Source organism: Theobroma cacao, chromosome 8, assembly GCF_000208745.1.
Source record: "Theobroma cacao cultivar B97-61/B2 chromosome 8, Criollo_cocoa_genome_V2, whole genome shotgun sequence".
Taxonomy (NCBI): Eukaryota; Viridiplantae; Streptophyta; class Magnoliopsida; order Malvales; family Malvaceae; genus Theobroma; species Theobroma cacao.
The window spans coordinates 10,269,872-10,290,673 of NC_030857.1; the positions used below are offsets into that span (position 1 = coordinate 10,269,872).

General features: G+C 33.2%; 1 protein-coding gene across 3 annotated transcripts; it reads right to left on the bottom strand.

The window, feature by feature from the left end:
• Window positions 6,695–20,422, bottom strand: LOC18592583 (serine/threonine-protein kinase STY46). 3 transcript variants are annotated; one of them, XM_018125580.1, is made up of 16 exons: window positions 19,949–20,421; window positions 19,694–19,808; window positions 17,327–17,439; window positions 17,078–17,197; window positions 16,215–16,287; window positions 14,986–15,096; window positions 14,297–14,347; window positions 13,599–13,708; window positions 13,396–13,503; window positions 11,569–11,642; window positions 10,654–10,829; window positions 8,872–8,967; window positions 8,426–8,506; window positions 8,283–8,333; window positions 7,357–7,497; window positions 6,695–7,282 (listed from the first exon to the last, which is right to left on the bottom strand). In XM_018125580.1, exons 1-16 carry the CDS (start codon window positions 20,128–20,130, stop codon window positions 7,253–7,255), a joined length of 1,632 nt encoding a protein of 543 aa, XP_017981069.1. In that variant the 5' UTR covers window positions 20,131–20,421; the 3' UTR covers window positions 6,695–7,252. The 3 variants fall into 3 exon arrangements, with proteins under 3 accessions (XP_017981069.1, XP_017981067.1, XP_017981068.1); XM_018125578.1 differs by having other exon boundaries at window positions 13,599–13,738; XM_018125579.1 differs by lacking the exon at window positions 6,695–7,282 and having other exon boundaries at window positions 7,345–7,497; window positions 13,599–13,738; window positions 19,949–20,422.

Here is a 20,802-nt window from a genome sequence, read left to right on the forward strand (position 1 = left end):
CTTTGAGTCGTTAATGAATGACATATTTCGATCTAGATCCATTTGTACTAGAGAATTGAGTATTGACAGGAACACTACTTCTTAGGTCAAATCTCAAGGTAATTTTTAAATTTTTGTTAGGCATAACTAAACTGTAATTAAATTTTAATTATAAAGTAGAAATTAAAATGAAGACAAAGGTGAGGAGGGATTAATCAATCTGTTTTATTGTTCCTCTTTTGATCTGGTAAATATATTTATACCCTCTTTTTGGTGAGAAGCAGGGAGGGTAACGCAAACACCATGAAATTAAATCGACCATTTTTTATTGTTACACTGATTGAAAGGCTAATTAACATTATGCATTACAGGATGAATAATTAATTTCCAACCTATTAATTATTTGAGTGTAATTTCTTGAGCTAGCTGGGTAGCGCTGTTGCCTTGCGCAAAAGAAAAAAAAAGGTATTACTCGAATTAATTAATCCTTTTTGAAAATGGAAAAGCCATTACATGATAATCCAGGTCATAAAATAAATAAATGAGGAAGAATTTTCTTCTTTGTCTTTTTCAAATATGTATTTCTCTAAAAACCACTTGAATTCTGTTCGGTTTTTCCATTTTTTTCCCTCCTTGCGGATATTTAGTAAACTTTAAGTGGTTCGTTTGGAATCTTTGGATTAATTGATTCTGCCATTGCACGTGGTTTGTAGTCATTTTCACTATATTGTAAAGCAGACATGTAGCTAGCTAGAGGGAGACAGTGAATTTATAGCTGACTTTATGTAAAACAAAGCCAACTAGCTAGCTTGTCTAATTATAAGTACAACCCATGTGCATGAAAATCGAAATTATTTACAAATATGTAAACAGAAAAGAGAGAGAGAGAGAGAGTTCACCAAATTATATTGATAAATATTGTTCCATGTAGACCATTAATTATAGTGAAGCTGCGATGTCACATTCCAATAGAATTTTATTCCTCTCTCTATCAATTCCAAAATCATATGAAAACAATTAATACCCATCTTCGCTTTAAATTTATTAAATTTATTTTGTGACATGCGAGATCAGGATTTCATTTCGTTTTAAAAATAAATGGAGATTTATGTGTGTATGAAAATTGCCCACTTGCCCCTCCATTGGTCCCAAACTGAAATACTATAATTCTCAATATCTATAACATGTACTATAAGCGACCAGACAGTAGGCCACCATATTGTTTATAGTTCATTGGCCTTTTTCTTTTTGATTTCTCTTTTGATATGTACCACACACATATATATATATATATATATATATATATATATATTAAATTAAAAAATTATAAATTCAACGACGCTCCAACTCCACATGATTTTAAGTAGTCTTTTTCTAGAATCCAATCAAATGGTTTTCATTTTTTTTTTCATTAGTTGCATATATTTATTCTTTTTTTAGTTTTAGGGTATAAAAAATAAGTTAAGCTAATAATTGATATACAGTTTGATTATTGATCGTATATATATTTCTTTAGTGCCTGCAATTTTGTAGCATAAGATCATGTACCAAAAAAAAAAAAAAAAAGAAACAGACTACTTGTTCCATATGATGTGTTTTTCTTAAAAAAGAAAAAGACAAAGGAAAGTGCAAACAGTACTCATTTCATTTAACAAGTCTCGTCACTTGATAATTTTACCCATTTTCCCCCTTTCTTAGTATTTTCTCTCTATTCAACCAAATATGTACAAATGTTCATGGGTGGAATACAGCTGACACCTAAAAAATTAAAACCCAAGCCCGATTCATATATATATATATATATTAAAGCGATTTTATTAGCACTAGAATCCAATGTTAACTAGAGTCTCCATGCTTAGTAAAGGTTTCCTTTGATGTTTAAATCTTGTCTGTGCTTCCTTTCACTATACATTTACACTTTATACTGCCTCTCAATATAATAGTGGCAGTTTCTCATCCGTATGTGGGGCAAAACATCAAAAAAGAGCTCTGTATCCATTTGACCTTACTTCAGTTATTTTTATTATTAAAATATTAAATGTATTTTTTAAAATATTTTTAACCAAAAATAAATAAAAACATCATATTTATTAATATTCTAGTAACATGGGACCAATCGGACCTGAACCTAAAAATTGTTGTTCAAAACTTGAGTCTAAAAAGATGAATAAGTCCATTATTCTATTTGTTGCAAGCAAGAAGAAGAAAAAGTAAAACTTTGCTTCGGACATTTGTTCTAAATGTTAGTCCATTTCATGGAATTACTAATATAATGTAAGGTGAGGGTTTGGTCCAAAAATATACCAATATTCTTGTTAATTTAAAACTTTTCACCCTCTCTCTCTCTCTCTCTCTCTCTATATATATATTATATATTATATATATAGTTTANCTCTCTCTCTCTCTCTCTCTATATATATATATATATATATATATATATATATACATACATCATCGAATTAAGTAGAAAGATTTCAAAGCTTCTACTTTATGAATTTTCCCTAATCTAGTTTATCACTTTGTTTCTCATTACGTGCACTACTTACCTTGTACCTGTGCTTCTCGCTAGCTCTCCACCAACATTAAATCATGTCACTCACTCGTAAATCAAATCATTAAATCTGCATCTCTTTATGCGGACAATATGTGCAAAATTCCACATTTCTCTTCTCTTTCCGAAGAGGTGGGGTCTTGTGGCCGGGGGATATATATATACAGAAACTTTAGCTTGAGGACTTGTTTACATCTAGATTAGCAGTGAATCTAGACGCGAACACGTCCACAGCCTCCAGCTAATTTTTAGAAAATTTTACTAGGCCTAACAAACTTATTAATCAGGTTTTGCAAAGTATCCATAAACTCCAAATCAAGTTGATGCATGCCCTCCCCTCCTAACCTATACTTCAAAATCAACATTCAGCAGCTTCACCTGCCACTGCATTTGATTGGTTTGGAATTTAGTCACTCTATCTGTACCTACATTTTCTAATTATAATGATTGATGTTTCAATTAAAATAAGTAGTAGTAAGATCAACGGCTGACTTGTTAGGTAATGTGCCTACACACAGATGAATTTCTGGACCTACCCGATGAGCAAAGGCAGCTAGACTACATTTGTTTGCCCAACCAAATTATACTAGGAAGAAGAAAGAAATATACTATTGATATATGTCTTTGAGCTAATTGAATTGGTTAAGAAATATATATATTATCATTTAATGTATATTTAATCGCATAATTATATGTGATAGAGGTTTTTCTTCATATTAGTGCAATAATAAGAAGTTATTAAGTACTAATTAGATAAAACCCATGGAATATAAAGGCCTTGCAAGGGAATTGTAAAATTATTACAATTATGAGATCACTATGCATCAAAGTCATATTTCTAAAATTGTTCCTGGTCATTGTATTGTCAAGACAAGGCATTGACAATACTCAAAGACTAGTACATGTTAAGCTTCCTTACTTGGGAAGTAAGCAATCGATCTCATAAATTGAAGTATATGGGATACTTGGGGATAACATATAGGTGCTTGTTAAAGAACAAGTTCACTGAATATGACCCGCTATGAGAACTTTATTTGGTATTTTACTCAAGTGTCTATGAGAAATATTCTCATGTGATAGTCGTGCAACTAGTTCTTAGACTTGAGACACTAGGTCATCTTGTATGGGGAATGATATATTTTGATTTCATCTCTACGGGTTTGGAAGCAACCAGATGCCTAAACAGGGTGCTTTTGGGTATGCCATGAAGCATGCGAAGGTGAATAAGTGGTCAAGAGAGAATTCATCACCCTAAGTGATATGAGGAGATGTATCTCACTTGTTCTCAATTCTTGATTAACTTGTATAAAATTTTTGATCAAAGCATGATGAATTTGAGGAAAGTTAGTTTTCTAAATTCATAAGGTTAGTTATGAATTATGGGAACTAATATAGAATGTTATAAGTAGACACTGAGCCATACTTAATGACATATCTAGGATATTTGATGAAAGAACCGTATTGCACTGAGAAGCTTATCACTGAAGTGTTTTGTCAAATTCTTTAATTGACTTTCTAACATTTGGGTGGTCATGATGTATTGTTAGATGCTGCTCATGGTCTATAAATATAAATTAATTATCAAATTGATATTTTATTATTATTTATATTTATTGCCAACATATTAGAAGCCTAATGGGTCACACACATTAAGTGACTTGATTGAGATTAAATAAAGATAATTAATTAAGTTGCACTTAATTGAAAGAGACCAAAATAAAGTGATAAATTAATTGAGTTTTCAGGGACTTAATTAAATTAACATACAACTGTTGTATTTAGGGTTACAAATTAGTTTGGCTATATAAATATATTATATTAGCAAACTAGATCAAGAAGCCTCAAAACCACTTCTCAACTATTTCATAAAATAAAAAAAGAAAAATAATTTTCTTTATCTGACAAAAATAAAATTCAGCAAGAATTTTGGTCTTTTGTTTTAGAAACAATACTTACTAGCACAAGTAAAATCCTACCTTTGAGAAGATATTATTCAGTCAGTGTGTGGATTACTGTTAGAAGCCAAATACTTGGGTGGCTAAAGATTTGACAAATCCTAAAGGTGAAGAAGCAAAGATTTGGATTTAATTGACTTTTGATTACGATATCTAGAGCAAAGTATGTAACTCTTAAACTTATGAGTGTTCATTATTAATTTAAAAGTTATATGAAAAACACAAATATTGATCCTGTAAGATTCGACTGTTTTTTTGATTAAATATTATTTTATTTTTTCGTTGCGTTACTATTTTAATTATTGATTATTTTCATATTTGAGTATGAGGTCGAATCTCAGCATATACATGGTCCAATCCCTGTTTTGGCATTGGGATATGAATCTTTTGCTAGATACTTTAATATATGTTTACCTAAGCCCTAAATGTACTTAGTTAATATAATCATGAAGATAGATTTGCCCTAAACCTTTAGCTAGTATTGAGAATTGTTTCTGGTCAAAACTCAAAATGTAAATAGTAAATACCACTTTTGTGGCAAGTAGTGTTTTGAGGGAATTGCCATGTTTCGAGTGTTCCTTTTCATTATCTGGTTGGTAGCCCTTACATGTCTATCAGTCTGTCTGTCAGTCATTTTCACCTCGGAAGATGGGAGTCAACAGCAGACTTCATAAGAAAGCAAAAGCCAACGAACAAATTCTAATAAGGAATAACAAACCTCATTTTCTTTAAGTGGTGCAAGTTGGTGGGACATAATATAATTCAAATCATAATTTTGTTTATAAATATGCAAACCAAATAACAAAACCCTCCTCACACACATTTTTAATCAAGCATGGATGTGATCTCTAGGCCAGGTGTATCAGTTTTCAATTTTTATATAATTTAAGATTTATTATAACATTTTTTTTTGAGAGAGAGAGATTTTATATCTATAGCTGTTTTCTTCTGTTTTTCTTTTATTAATTTCATTTTATTGAATGAGAAACATGAAAAAGGAGAAGAACTTTAAAATGGGGAAAAAAAAATACTTGTATGAAAACTGCATTGCGCTTAACCCCTTTTATTGGTTCGAGACTTAAAATATATATATGAAATTATGAATATAAATAATGCATTTATAAAAGGCAGAAAGGGACTGTGATTGACTTCTAATTTGGAGACGTGTTAGTCTTTTTTCCCCTAATTTTATATAATTCATTGTTCAATAAGAGAGGACTTGGATTGAACCGGATGCTTAATTGTATGCAATTTTCTATACTTTGTTGAAGTAGTTTCTATGCAAATTTGGACGAGAAAATAAGAAAACCATGGCCCAAAGATGACATGGAAATGGTCCACTTGGCCTAAAATTTTCTCAAAGTCAAACGATTCTGAGTATTGATTGGATTATTATTATTTTTTATTTTCATTAAATAAAATATAGTATTAGTTAATAATGAAAAATACTTAAAGTTAAGAGTTTCACTTAACAGTAAATATACGTATCCTCGTAGAAGAGTTGTCGGATTGGAATCTATCAATCTAATACTGTGAAAAAATTAATTAATAACAACTTGTACTTCTTACTTCTTTTATTACATAATAATAATAATAATGAAATTTAAAGTTACCATCAAATTGGCTCTAAATTAAGCTGTGCTTACTTTCCAATACACGCTCCGCGTCAAATTGCAGGACTCCATGAGATTCTTCAGCTATTTATCAAACTTAGTTAGGCATGCCCCAACCTATCAAGCTCAAGCACTCTCCTTAATGCTCTAATATTTCTTGGAGAATCATTTCATCAATTATTTTAACAAAATTGTCACATGCTAATAATTTTATTCATGACCACTCAAGTGTGACAATTTATAATAGTTGTGACGTTTTCATTCAAGATCAGAAATAACTTAAGTAGGTCGTTTGAGGTATTATTATCCCAATAATAGTCCCACCCACTTCTACAATGAGGGTTCTAAGTTCGAAAGTTTTTTCTCCTTTAATAATAAAAATGAAAAGAAAAAATCCTAAGAAAAATGTCTACTGATTATTCTGTTAACGTTATCTAACAAACTTAATACTTTCAATGTAGATAAATACAGTGTCCTTTTATTTATTAAAAATATATCGATAATTTTACTAAAAAAAATCGACGACATAACTCTTTTTTACAATTAAAACTTAATCACGAGAAACTATTTGTTGAAACCATAGGCAGGTGGAACGCTGATAGAAGGTGATTCGATGTGAATCAATCCATGTTAGAAAGTGCAAGCATTTTTTACAAGAGCACCATGGTGACTCAGCTATGTGAAATGCTTACATAACAGATTCATTTGAGGGTAAATTAATTTACAGGATAAGCCAGTCCCAGTGTTAAAATGCTGGCGGCCGCTTGTCTCGGAAGAGTTTGCTGCTGTTTTTACGGTTTCTTCTGCTCCGTAAGTTGTTTAAGCATTTTTCTCCTCCCCTTCTTTCGAGCCAACTCGTATTAAAATCCAACACCTGTGTCTTATCTTGGAAATTCGGTATCATATTACTTGGAAGCATTTTCTTTTTACACCATCTTCAAGCAAGAGACTTAACACCGTCATTCGAAGAAAAAATAGACAAACAAAACAAAATTACAAATGAGCATTTTCTTTGTGCCTTTCGTATAGTATAGTATAGCATAGCCTTAGTGAAATTCACTTTCCCTCAAATTATAAAATATAAGACCTCTATAACTATCCGACGAAAAGAAATCTTCAAATGTGTCAATCAGGTTACGTAGATACCAAAATCTTCAGTTGCCATTCACTGCTTCCGTTGTTTCCTGTGACACTCTTTAGTTAGATGCAAAGAAATGGTGCTTCTAAAGGAAGGCTTATCTGATTGTCAAAATTCTACCTTAACTTCTTCAAAAAGTGTCTCAAACTCAGCTGTTATCTCAGAGAAGGAAGGTCGCTTGTCTGGAGCCGCTTCCCAGCATCTCTGCATCAAGTCTAAGAGTTTTGGATGTGCAGCCTCAGGAAGATCTGGACGCAAGCCCTGATAAAAAATAATAAGACCAAAAAAAAAACACAAGACATCAATATTAGAAGAAGAGCTTTTGCCCCAGGTTAACAGTCCTACTACATGGTGGCCGTGTACACTCCTGGACAAGAACATGCTTGTAGTGAAATCAAAATTCCAAGGCCCTTTTCATTGTTTTGTGATGTAGGTTTCTTTCTTTTTGGCAGAACCCCATGACTTTAGCGTTCTAATAGCAGACACCTAAACTGTAGATAATGTACAGGGAATTGACGTTATCCTTCACTGCAGATGTGCTTAAAGCATCAATACTTTGGAGGTTTCTTTCATAACATCAACAGATTCAATGCCTTCTTATACAGGTGACAGCTCTTATAAATCTTTCCATTTATAGTTGATGTACCCAAAAAATTGGAACAGTTCAATAGATTGGTAGTGTTCATTTCCAAGTCACAGCATACTGACCCTTCAGAAGGCATAGACATTTCAGACCAGATTTCATGCAGCAACATGTAAACTAAGAATTTTTATTGCAAAAGCAATCAAGTATATACATTCCAAGTGCACTTATTCACTAATAACCATAAGGAAGCTGCTTTAATCATGCTTGAAATTGAATGAAAAAATCAACAAACATTAGAATACAATTGCTTCCATGCAATGAATGATGCAGTAATAACATATACTAGAGAAACAAATCCAAAATTCAATAATAGATCTCGGATACTGAGAAACTCTTCAGTCTTATACTAAACAATGATATAGTTTAAATAATATTTAACTCCATCAATAAAACTGCAAACCTGTCTCACTCCCAAGGCAGCTTGCAATGGAGTCATGGTAGCATATGGAACCTGCATACCACGATAAAATACTTTTCAGAAGTATAACTTCCAAATCTTTAAAATCCAATTGCTCATCAACTTTCTTCAATTTCAGGAAATACCTTGGCTGTCACTAGCTCCCACAGTACAACAGCAAAACTGAATACATCTGCTTTCTGATCATATGGCTGATGGTTTATGACCTTGTCAGAGAGAAATAAAGTAAGAAGATGATAAAATACCAACATAAGAAGTACATACGATGAAGGTTAATGTACACAGCGTGTAAGCCAAAACTATAACACATAACCAGGGGCATAAATAGAACTTGAATCATTAAATCTGCAGCTCCTTTCATTTTTAGCGGAAAACACATGGAAGGAACAAATTATCCAAATATTAGAACATTAATAAAAGACCAGCAGATAGAGGTAATTTCCACCAATAGTTACATTTGTTATCAGAATCATCAAATGTTTACCACGTTTTGAAATAATTAAAGGATGCAACCACAGGCCCTCAGTCTCCTCAGCGGGAAAAAAGAAAAACAAACATTAGAGATACACACCTCAGGTGCCATCCATCTATATGTCCCAGTCTCAGCTGTCATTACTCCTCCTTGGTTCTGGAACCGAGCGACACCAAAATCTGCCACCTTAACAACCTTGAGAGAAAACATAAAGTTCTTAAATTCAGAAAACAAAAAATGTCACAAAAAGCTCCCTTTAAACTGTGAAATAATCAATTAACACGTGCCAATACAGACTACAACCAGCTATTTTAGCTGTCTACCCTATTAAAATTAAAAAAAAATCATTCTAGGAGACAAATATAGCATGAGAGATGGATCAAGTCACTAAAAGCATAACAAGGACTTGTGCTAATTTAGTAACAAACATAGTCAACAGAAAATGTATCACTGGCCATTGGATTTGTAGGAAGGATCAGCTCACATATAGGAGTCAATCCAGATACACAATGCTAAAACACTTGTTAGTCTCTTCTCTTCTTTTGTGACTGAGATCCTTGCTTCATGGTTTAGCTAGTTTATTGCTTATTCACCCTGGCTTTAATGCTCTTACCGAAGCGAGCTTCATATACAGGACCCCTTACTCAGGGTATTGAAGTAAATTTTTATTACAAGCTGAAACCCAACAAATTTTATAACCTTCCAAACTCTCCATCAGCATTAAAATTCTTAGAAACTTAACCACCAAAATGAGAGATGAATGGAAAAATCAACATTACTTGCTCGATTCATAACAACTTGCATATTAGGTCTACTAATGTAACTTTTACTAATCAAAATTCCACATCCTACCCCAAATTAACTCCTATTCGCAGAAACATTACAACTCCAAAAGCAGGAGGTTTTCTTGAGACAGATTTACAAAATCAAAGTTCAAATTATAATACATAAAGCAGCATATGCCAAATACAACTAAATGAAACCAGTGAAGCCACCCTACAACTTGCTACTTATGATGAGTCTAAATAGCCACAATGTCCTACAATTAAACATGAAAGGCTAGCCACTCCCCGAACCCCTCACATGCACTTGGTTTGCCAACTAAACAATTCTCAAAAGACAATAATTTATGATCTAGATCATGGCGTATACTTTAATAGTTCAAAACCTGAATGGCATATGTCACTACTCCCCTGACATTTTTTTTTTGATGATCCAAATGCTGATTAGGGTGCAATCAGTTAGAACCGCAAAAGGAAGTCACTACCAGCGTAAGATACCATTAGAAATAAAGTGATTCTTACTCAATAAAGCCACTTTCAGGTCAACCTATCCTTTAAAAGCTTTTAAAAAAAAAGTGTCACGAAAATACACATGAATCATCCAGAGAGAGATAGAGAGGAGATTGCAGATACTTAGAACCAATATGAAACATACCTCAGTTGCATAGACAATATTAACGTGATGAAAAATTATTTAGTGCTATGTTACCACAGACACTTGAACTAATCTCCTAAATAGAGGAACACAACGCAATAGAATTCATGTCCATAAATATCTGATTAAGGGTTAAAAATAATTCATGACATAACTCTAATCTGCTCTCTATAGAGATAAGCATAAGGATTTTCACTAGCATTCTATTCACTAACCCAATGCATGCAAATTCATATAATTAGTTTACTATCCTTCATGGAAGTTTTACCCTTGTTAAGAACTTTTACAAGGGAAAACCCAACTCTTCCAGATGTCATGGTTCTGGTTTACAACTTAATCTTCTGTCATGTTGCCCAACACCTAGAACAATTTAATTATTAGAAAATCAGATAAACTAATCCCTTGAGCATGCTTATATCGACGATATCAAAAAAAAATTCTTACATTGTCTGTATCCATTAGCAAATTTGCTGTCTTCAGGTCCCGATGGATTATGTGGTTTTGATGCAAATACTCCATCCCTTTGCAGACATCAATAGCAAATTTCAGCAGCTGAGAGAGCTTCAAGACATTATGATTCTTATGCAAATAATCATATAGGCTTCCCCCAGGCATATATTCTGCAAACAGCAATATGTGCTAGAAAATGAGAATCTAGATATATATTTGAAATTAAACAGACTCTAACAGCTGCAACAACAAGTGTACAAGTGATAAGAGGGTTCAAGGGAGGGGATGGGGGATTGGAAGCTCTCAATTACTATCAACTACAATAATTCTTTTAGTTGCTCCAATTTAAGTTGACACTTAAAAGATGTTCACCAACCCCAAAAGGAAAATAAAAGAACAGAAGGCCAGCTAATAAGATTTACTAATAAAAAAAATTATGATAACGTAAAACTTTGCTCAACTGATGACCGCTGAACAAAGATCTCCAGAAGACTTGGTTATCTTAGCATGGAACTAACACCACCAAGCGTATGACTCTTCCTTCCAACTGAATACTCCACAGCTAGTACTTGGAGAAAACTTATACAATAAAGCTCCAAAAGAACCTTGATATTTTAATCAAATTAATTCTACCATGACCTAGCAGCAATTAATTGAATCTGCATATGTCCGACAGAATTATTTAAGTCCAGAAGTTTAAAACACCAATACCTGCAACAAACTTTTTTACACCCATTGGATTTCTTTTCAGAATTTTTCTTTTGTTTCTTTTTTGGTGGGGAAGGGGGATGTTGACATACAACAAAATTGCTGGAACCCGAGATGACAGATTGATAGTGGTGAAGAGAACCACAAAAGAAGCCTAATTTAATTCAAAGAGGCTATTTCAATTCCTCAAAAGTTTCATACCTGTCACTATGCACAAATTTGGAGATTTTGTACAGGCACCAATAAAACGAACAACATTTTTATGCTGGACCTCTCTGCACTCAAGAACCCAGAAATAAGATTATATCCATATGGTAATGGTCCTACATAAATACAATTGCACTGGAAAACATCAAATATATACTATATCAGAAATTAGGCAATAGATTATTAATCTAAGAAAAAAGGCAAGGAAAATACTTATATTCACATATAATTTAAACCCTTTTATTTGCTTGTAAAACAAGTTTATCCTCAATAAAACTAAAATTAAATTTAACTTAACAGAGAAAGCTACCAATTCTCGAGGGAGAAAGAGAGATAGAGAAATGCATACATAGAAATGCTATTTGCTGACATACTCCCAAGGGGGAAGAGATAGCATTATAAATCCTTTTATTAGTTAGTAAAGTAAGTTTATGCTTGCCAAGTATAATGATTGCTCCAAGGTAGAATCTAGGCAAAGACAAAGCTACTTCTACGACTAGACAACCTATGAAGCACGGACAAGGCTCTACCCTCCTAGTATTTGTGTTGTATTCATGTAGTATCCATGTCCAATACAGATACACCAAACAATTAAAAGAAATTTATTATTTCAGACACAGCATGGATATGGCATGGACACCACTGGATATGGCAGTGAAGCCACAAAAATTAAAAGAGAGAGAGAAGAAAAGAGAGAGAAGTATCCAACAATTCAACCTTCCTTACTTTGGGCTCAAGCACTGGTAGAGCCAAGGGGGTGGCAGGTGGTGGCAACCACCACCTCTCAATTTTTAATTTTTTTAATTATTATATGTATAAAACTTGATACATATAGTATAATTACCCTTATAATTACCCTTTAGCCACCTCTCATGCAACATCATAGATTCACCACTGTCAAGTGCTATTGTTCTATGTGGGTGAGACTCAGATTAGAGGTGAAAAGTTGGTTAAAAGATTATCTGATAGATAGAGTGGAAGGAGATGCAGCAGATGCTGGACAGCCTACTGTACTGGAGAAGATGGAGAAAAAAAAGTTAATATAGTTAAGGCTGAAATAAAATTGGGCTGGCTCAAATGGGCTTTTGGGTGGAAGGTTTCAAAGCTTATTGGGTTACACTTTTGAGTCTATAACACAATAGGTCTAGATGAATTTAAAGTATATCCAACACAATTAATTATTTTATGTGCATGATAATAAAATTATTTTAAAAATTTGTGATAAAAAATTGTGATATAATTAAGATTTTTATATTTTGAGAAATTTTAATGCATATTGTTCTTATTTATATTAAAGTAATAAAAAAATTCATTTTAAAACATTTTCTAATAAATAATTAATTAAATTATACACATATATCAAATACAGATTAAATTTATATTTTATTGCTATATCCTGCCTCATCATGTCCTAATTTTTCAAAAATTGTTGTGTTGCTGCATCCATATCGTGTCATACCCATGTCCCGTGTTTGTGTCGGTGCTTCCTAGTTGACAACAGAGTCTCAACAACTTTGTTTCACTCCTACTTTAGCTTATTTGGATTAAACGGGTTGTCCGACAAAAGAGGCAAAAAACTCTTTAGGAGAGTGAACCTGCATGAGACAACTTTCAACATGGAAACACAAGTGTTCAAATATTCAACTATTCTTTCCTTCCATTACCATTTTCTTTTGGGTGGGTGGGGGTGTAGAAGGCAAGGGGCAGACAGGTTATTTAACAGAATATAAAGGGATCCAACAGCACAACAATTAAAGATGGTTGCAAAGAACAATGCGAACCCAGAACTGAACTCCAAAGTAACAGTTAAAAGCTTCTCACCGGAGAATTGCCACTTCTTGAGCAAACTCATCTTCCAGAGCATCATTCAAATGCTCAGATCTAAGAATCTTGACAGCAACATCTTGGCCAAGGTAGATGCCACGATACCTTCAGATGAAACATCAGACGAAGCTTGAGCAACAAAAAGGAAAATAAAGAATAGAGTAGATCAGAAGTATCAAGTTCATAGAAGTACAACTCACAGATCTCCACAAGATCCAGATGCAATTCTTTCTCCTATCTTCAAAAGTCTTCTATCTATCTCCCAATCTCCAGATTTTTCTTGTGCTGCAGATGCATCATCTACAGCTGACTGAGAATGCAAAGATCCAGACAGTGACCCCTATATGTCCAGGAGTCATAAGCTAAAATATATTTTTGGTATTCATAATTTACTTAAAGAAGGCAAAATTCAAGCAAATAAAAGAGTGAAAGCAACATAATATGTGAGAGAGATCCATCACAATCCAACAGGAAGATAATAGTAAAGCGCTGAAGAAAATAAATCCATCAAATACAAATTATAGGGGTGAAAAACCAGGGTTACAATCTGCTCAACTACTCGTGAAGTATAAGTTTACATACAGATCAACTGTCACATGCACGAATCTGGCAGTGGCAACATAAAGAACTTCATACTACTAGAAATGTGAAAAACTCTTCAAGTGTACTTGAACCACTTGAACTTCAAAACAAAACCAGACAGTACTGGCCCTTTAAAACATTTTAATGTCAACAGTAGTTTACTAGCTTTATAATGTCCAACTACATTGTAAAAACTACAATCCTGAAACATTAAAAACCATTCTTCCTTTGGATTTGATATAAGTTTCAGACACTTGCAATCAAGCTAGAAAATAAAGCAAAGGCCATAAATAGAATTCACATGGACACAGTTTACCTTGCTTCTAGCGACTGCTTTTTCCATAGCTTTATATAAACCATCTGTATCCTGGCCACAACATTGCAAAGTCAGCAACATTTGGACTCAGCAGAGATCCCTGTCATAAAAGAAATATAATCACAATGCTCCTTAATATATTAAGGCTACTCTCCCAGGATAAACTGTATGTTGCTTAATTTAACCAACTAAATAAATTCAATATATACCAAGCACCAACCAATTTTTTTTTTATTTTTATTTTATGGTCAATTGTCAAAGCAGTATTAGAACAAAAAGAAAATAAAAAGAAAATAAACAGCTGCTTTTGCAAGGCATGAACAAAAATGACATCAGCACAGAGCCTTAGTATAAAGCATGAATTGATAGCCATTCATTTCCATTCTCAGCATAGTGGGGGGATTCTGAAGTTCTTTTTCCATGAATTAGATCTGAAGAAATGTAAAACATGGATTAACAGAAAAAGCAAATGTTCCAGCATCAAAGCAAGAGTTTTTATTGCTTAAAACAAATCATGAAAAAAAAGAATAAAACTACCATTAAGGAAACTGCACGCACAACAATAGCAGAAGATACATTATGTTCTGTAAAGTAAGATCCATTATTAGCTACACATTCTATGGCTCACCAAACCATATGAAGATACAAAGACCTAATAACAACAGAACATCTAATCGAAAAATGGCTACCTCAACAGGCCATCCATCAACCACAAACACATCCAAAGAGTAGCCATCAGTTGTTGAGAACACATGTGCTTCACGAATGTTAAGTCCTATATCTGAAAGCAATGCCGAAAGCTAGAAGAAATGACAGCTGGTCAGTTTTTCAGATTTGACTAGGTTAACAAGATAAATATTATCCAAAAAAAAAGGTTAACCAGATAAATGATGATGTTGAAAGCCCCACAAGCTGCTTAAATAGAAGTCAAAATTAGTTCTGTATCTCTTTATTACAATAATATTCTTAGCAGAGAGTAGAGAAAGGTGCGGGATATTTATTAGTGTTCACAAACCAAAATGGATAATCTCTACAGATCTCAAGTCTTTCTAATGCATTTTGCATGCTCCAAGGGTTCAACATAAGCAAGTGGCCATGTTTTTCTTTCAAAAGTTCAAAGGAAATAAAAGATATGTTGGCAGGAATCTGAAGGATACTAGTTAATAGCAATTAAATTAAGATTGTAACAGATGACGTAGGAATTGAACCTTATTGCAAGCTTATAAAATCTTTCACAAATTTTAGCATTGTTCTTAAAAAAGGAATGATTGGGATCCTTTTTTGAAGGAGAGTTTAAACACCATAAACATTTTTTGATAAGCATCATAAAGTTAATGACAAAAAAGTATAAACTGCATCTATTAGCCGCTACCAAGAAAGCAGTTTGAGCAAGACGTCATTATGACAAGCCATCAGATGATGACAACAAGGTTTCAGAAGCCCATCCAGACTATAAAAATTTCCAATAGCATAATAACATTAAAATAGGATAACAAACTGAAAAAATTCCATTAATAAATTGAACGCACAAAATAAAAAACTAGTGAATAACTATGCATCCTAAGCTGCTTTTTCAGATCTCAAAGAAAGCCAAGGATCAAATTCGAGCTGAGCTTTGAATATTTTTTAGCATGGCTGGCCTTACATCAACTGAAACTCAATGGAAAGAAGTTGAATACAATAGAGATTAAACCAAAGGATCACATTCAAGCTCAGCTTTGAATTTTTTTATCATCCTGTTGAAAAGTTAACAATGTAACCCTACGATAGTAGATAGAAACCACAGGGCATTCAGTGCTGAGAGACAAATACAGGGTGTTAATAGAAAAAAGTCAACCACAACGATTATAAATGTAAATTTAACCTAAAACCAAAGTAACGCTCTGCATGACAATAAGACACATGTTGTCAAACATACCTGACTAAGCAGCTTTGGCCTGTCAGTGGTAGAAAATATAACTTCATGAATTGGAATATGTACAATATCTTGCCTGCAAAACATTTACCAAAAGACAACTCACTTAACATATGTACATACAACAAATCCATGACTGATATATCAAAGCTGTATTCATCAGCCTCATTCTAGTGTGCATGCATTCTGCATGGTCATGTATGTATAGTACTAAATATGTGCATATACATATAGATAAATTGTTGTGCACAGTTGCTGCTTCAATTGTCAATGCAGGTGAGGGAAGAGAGAAAGTGAATAAGAAGATGACCATCTCCATATAAAACAAAATGCTTTCAAATGAACCTCTTGTCAAGTAACAATGGATTAGACAATCTTAAAATCATTTCAATAGTCAGAAAAACATAACTGAATAGATACTTATGATCTGCAGAGTATTGTTATGATACCAGTAACACAGAACTCCGTTCAGTATAAACATGAATGAGAAGGGAAAGCCAAAGCCATAGAGATCTTGGATACATGTATTGACCCATGTGGGAGGAAAAGAAAACAAAATCAGTTTCATAGTTGCAGGTACAGATTGAATGGTTGACGCACAAAAAATTAGCCTATTAATACCGGTGATGTTTCAATTTAACCATTTCATTTTGTTTTGAAGTAATTCCCCAGAAGGAAGACCCAAATACACACACACACAGCGTGCACCCCAACCCCCATCCGCAACAAACAAAAATACACAGAGGTTCTCAATCCTAAATGTAGGAAAATCTCTACGTGTAGCCAAGCTAACAAATAGGAAAAAAAATTATAACTGAAGTTTCAAAGAAAGGAAAAAGATGTCTAACAAATCTTCAACAAGGTACCTTTTGGAGAAGTTCTCCGTGAGATATCTATCCTCTACACACTTGGAATTCTTTCTGACATCCAAATTTAGGTCCTCGAGCTTAGAGCAAGGTTCAAAGTCAACTGCATGATCCCTGCTTCTATTTACAGAAGGTAATGGAGCAACAATTAACAAAAATATTAAGAAAACAAAAAAATGTGAAAAAGTCTTTTCAGATCAAATAATGAAAAGGGAAGAGACACAACTAAGAAGGTAACACATATAATACCTTTTATGCGAAGGCACAACTTTTTCACTATCTCCATCATCAAAAGGCCTTTGGGCAGAAAAAGAATTTATAAATTGTTGATCATCATTTGCATCTGCTTTGGTGCAAAGGTTCTACATGCCAACATGTAAAAGGGAGAAAACAGGTAGAATCAGGAAAAGAAGGCAAACAGATCATGCATCATATTAGAAGATATTAAGAATAAATTAGATGTAATACCATTATTGGTGCAAAAGTATAACGTGGTTAAGAGCATGCGGTTCTTAAAGGGTTCATAAACTGCTTTTTTTTAAATTATTTAGAAATAGTGATTAGGATATGCTATTCTTGTTTATTCATCTATTTTCACTTTCCAAAATCTATAAAACCAGATATATAATCAGCTTCTTCCTTCCTGACTTTCTGTGAAAAAAAATGGAACAAAAAAAATTGGACTACAAAAAGGATAAGATATACTATAATGACATTGGCAGTAGGGCAGAAGAAGGTATCAAAAGATGAAAAAATAAATTTCATTAAAAATTGCACAAAATAATTTAATGAAATACCATAAATATCATGGAGTTTTCTGATCTTGTTTAACCATAACAATTCAGAACCTGTTTTTAGAGTACTACTGCTTCAAAGCATTTTAGAATTTCAAACAGGTACCCATCAGCAAAACACACATTTACACGCAGCCAAATACAAAGACACATCAAGATGCATGAGTTTGCATATCGTTAGAGTTGTATAAGACATATAAGCAGAGACATAAACCTTTCAGCTAAGCCATAAAACAGGAACAAACACCATCAACTTTCCTTACCACAGGCACAAATTCACAAAAACAAAACCGTTGCTCATCTTCATTCACTTCAGCTTATATAAATATAAAAAAAATTACAATTTCCATATATAATAACATAATAACTTATGTGATTACTCGCAATTTTATCTGAACAATTTGAAATTATTAGGACATCAAATCACATTGAGTTCTTCACAAAAATCCTTCAAACACAAATCTATAAGACACATGTCTTGAAGGTACAACCCAACTTTGGAATGACAAATTGCCCTTAATTTCCCATTTTCTTAATGACATGAGTACAGTAGGCCCCTTATGCTTTTCATGACACAACATCCATTCTATATATCATAACATATTTCTCCACTAGTCCTTTATTAATTAATTTTTATAAAGTAATGATAATTTCACGCCAACAATGAAACTATATGCATGATATAAATGACATTATCAACACTTATTTTACACTATATCCTAATCCATGAAAGGAATAAAGTGAGGAGGTAGTTTACTAAATATTACAAATGTAGTAGTAGTACCATAGACCCTTTGTGTACAATTAAAGTTGAAAAAAAAAAAAAGAGCAAAACTTAAAACATTGATATAAAAATATGAAAAGTCTTTTCGTTAATGCTAGGGCCATGCTATCTCAAAATTTAGAGCACAGTAACAGAACTTATTTGCCAAGTAAAAATTCTTCAAACACATATTTAAAAAAAAAAAATTCCCTTTCACAAAAATTTATTGAAAAAAATTCTAATGATCTCCTTTTCACCTTGGACATTAGGTTTGTACTTTTTTTTTGTTTGATAAGTATTATTAGCCTTGTACTTAATGCAACTAATATTACTTGCTCTAACAAAACTATAAAAAGAAAACTATCTTTTTGACACATGAATTTACTAATAAATAGTACTATTTAATAATAATAGTTTCTGGTTATCTCATGGAAATAAGCACAGGGTCAACTGCAAATGAAAAGAACTGGATTCACATTACATTAAACACTACGCTTTACTTGGTTGGGAGGATGGAAAGGAGGGAAGAAGGAAAAGGCTTATATCCAATGGTAATTCCAAAAAATAGGAAGGTTGTTCTGAAACCTAACCATTATATCAAAACATTTCCACCCTCCCTATCAAGCAAAGCTTAAAAGAATTGTTCTCAAGTTCACCTGTCACCAACAACCACATGTTCCCAACACTCTGTCTCACAAACCACCATCTATTTTAATTGATTATCAATCAGTAATGTATTAACACAACTTTATCTCTTCTTGTAACAGCTAGTTTTTAGGAAAAATGACACGCATAATTAGTCCATTTCAAGATATTTCAGTTTCTACCACTTTGCTGGAATTATAAACCACTATCTCCAAAAGTCTGATTTTGAGCCTCTTCACATTAACTTGACCACAAACAGCAACTACATATGAACTAGTAGTCGAAATAAAAGGCAGAAATCTCCATTTTTTTTCCACTTTTTCTAACAGCAACATCTTGAATACAACAAAAAGGAAGAAAATCAAAAGACGTTCCTCTTTTGCTATGTAAATAAAAATAAAGAAGTAGTAGTACCTCTAAGAAGCGGATATGATAAACCGGCCGCTTGTCCGGATCCTTCGCTGATGCAAGTAGTTTCTGATGCAACAAAACATCTTCCACTCTCTCCATATTAACATCAAGTCCATAACTGAATCCAAAAACCAAACAACTTCATCAGCCTTAACCAATCCTACAAATAAATTACTAAATTCTTCATAAAACAAGTAAAAAAATACGTATAAAACAGCTACAAATGTATAAATTATTCATATGAGAAATAAATTTTACCTAGCAGGCAAGCGATTGAAGTGAGAATCTAAATGGTCACGAAAGTCAGGATTAGAAATGGCTTCTTCGTGGCCGGTTTCAACTAAGCGATTGAAAACGTCGTTTCTGACATCGTAGCTGTTGAAGCTACCGAAGCTTCTGGGCGGCGACGAGCTCTCTCCGACTCCTTCCGTCAAATCCATCCACAATGAAATCTAATACTTTTTCTTCTTCTTCCTCTCCTTTTCTTCTTTCTTTCTATTTACGCATCGCATGAGGGAAATTGTTGCTGTCTTGGTTGTTGATCAAAGTGAGGAGGATCTTTGACTGGTGATGGAATCTGAGAAGACAAAAACGGAGGGAGAGAATGGGGTTTTGAGAGAGTTTGGAGGGTAAATTTGGGAATTGAGCAAGTGTCGCAGAGAAGAAACAGGAAACGAATGTTCAGGTAGGAAGAAAGAAAAGAGCGAGGCTGAGTCTTTTTTTCTCTTTTTCATTATTTAATTAACAGAATGGAAGAAAGAGAGCTGAAGTGGATAGGGTTCGGAAATTTCTTGGATTAAAATATGTTGACTGAAGTTACGGGAAAACCCTTAGAGAGGGCAGAGAATTACGGTGACAGAGATTCAACGGAATCACGAAAACGCCATTCGGAAGGGGGAAACAAAAACGATTTTGCTAGGGGCACCCGTCAAGCAGCTTTAAAACAGTAAAACAAAAATTCGCATCAGCATTTTAACCTTTTACCAAAACCGTTCCAACCTTTGTACGTTTTTTGTTTTGCATCCCTTCCGCTTTCTTACCTAAAAATAGTTAAAAGTAGAAAAGAGAAAAACTAAAACAGCCTTGGTATTGAAAAAACACCGGTCTACTTA

Coding starts and splice junctions, on each gene's coding strand:
- LOC18592583 (XM_018125578.1), bottom strand. CDS start 20,130: ATGGATTTGACGGAAGGAGTCGGAGAGAGCTCGTCGCCGCCCAGAAGC. Junction 15,097..16,214: donor GGCCAAAGCTGCTTAGTCAG/GTATGTTTGACA, acceptor CATTTCTTCTAG/CTTTCGGCATTGCTTTCAGA. Junction 11,643..13,395: donor CAAGAAGTGGCAATTCTCCG/GTGAGAAGCTTT, acceptor TCTTGAGTGCAG/AGAGGTCCAGCATAAAAATG.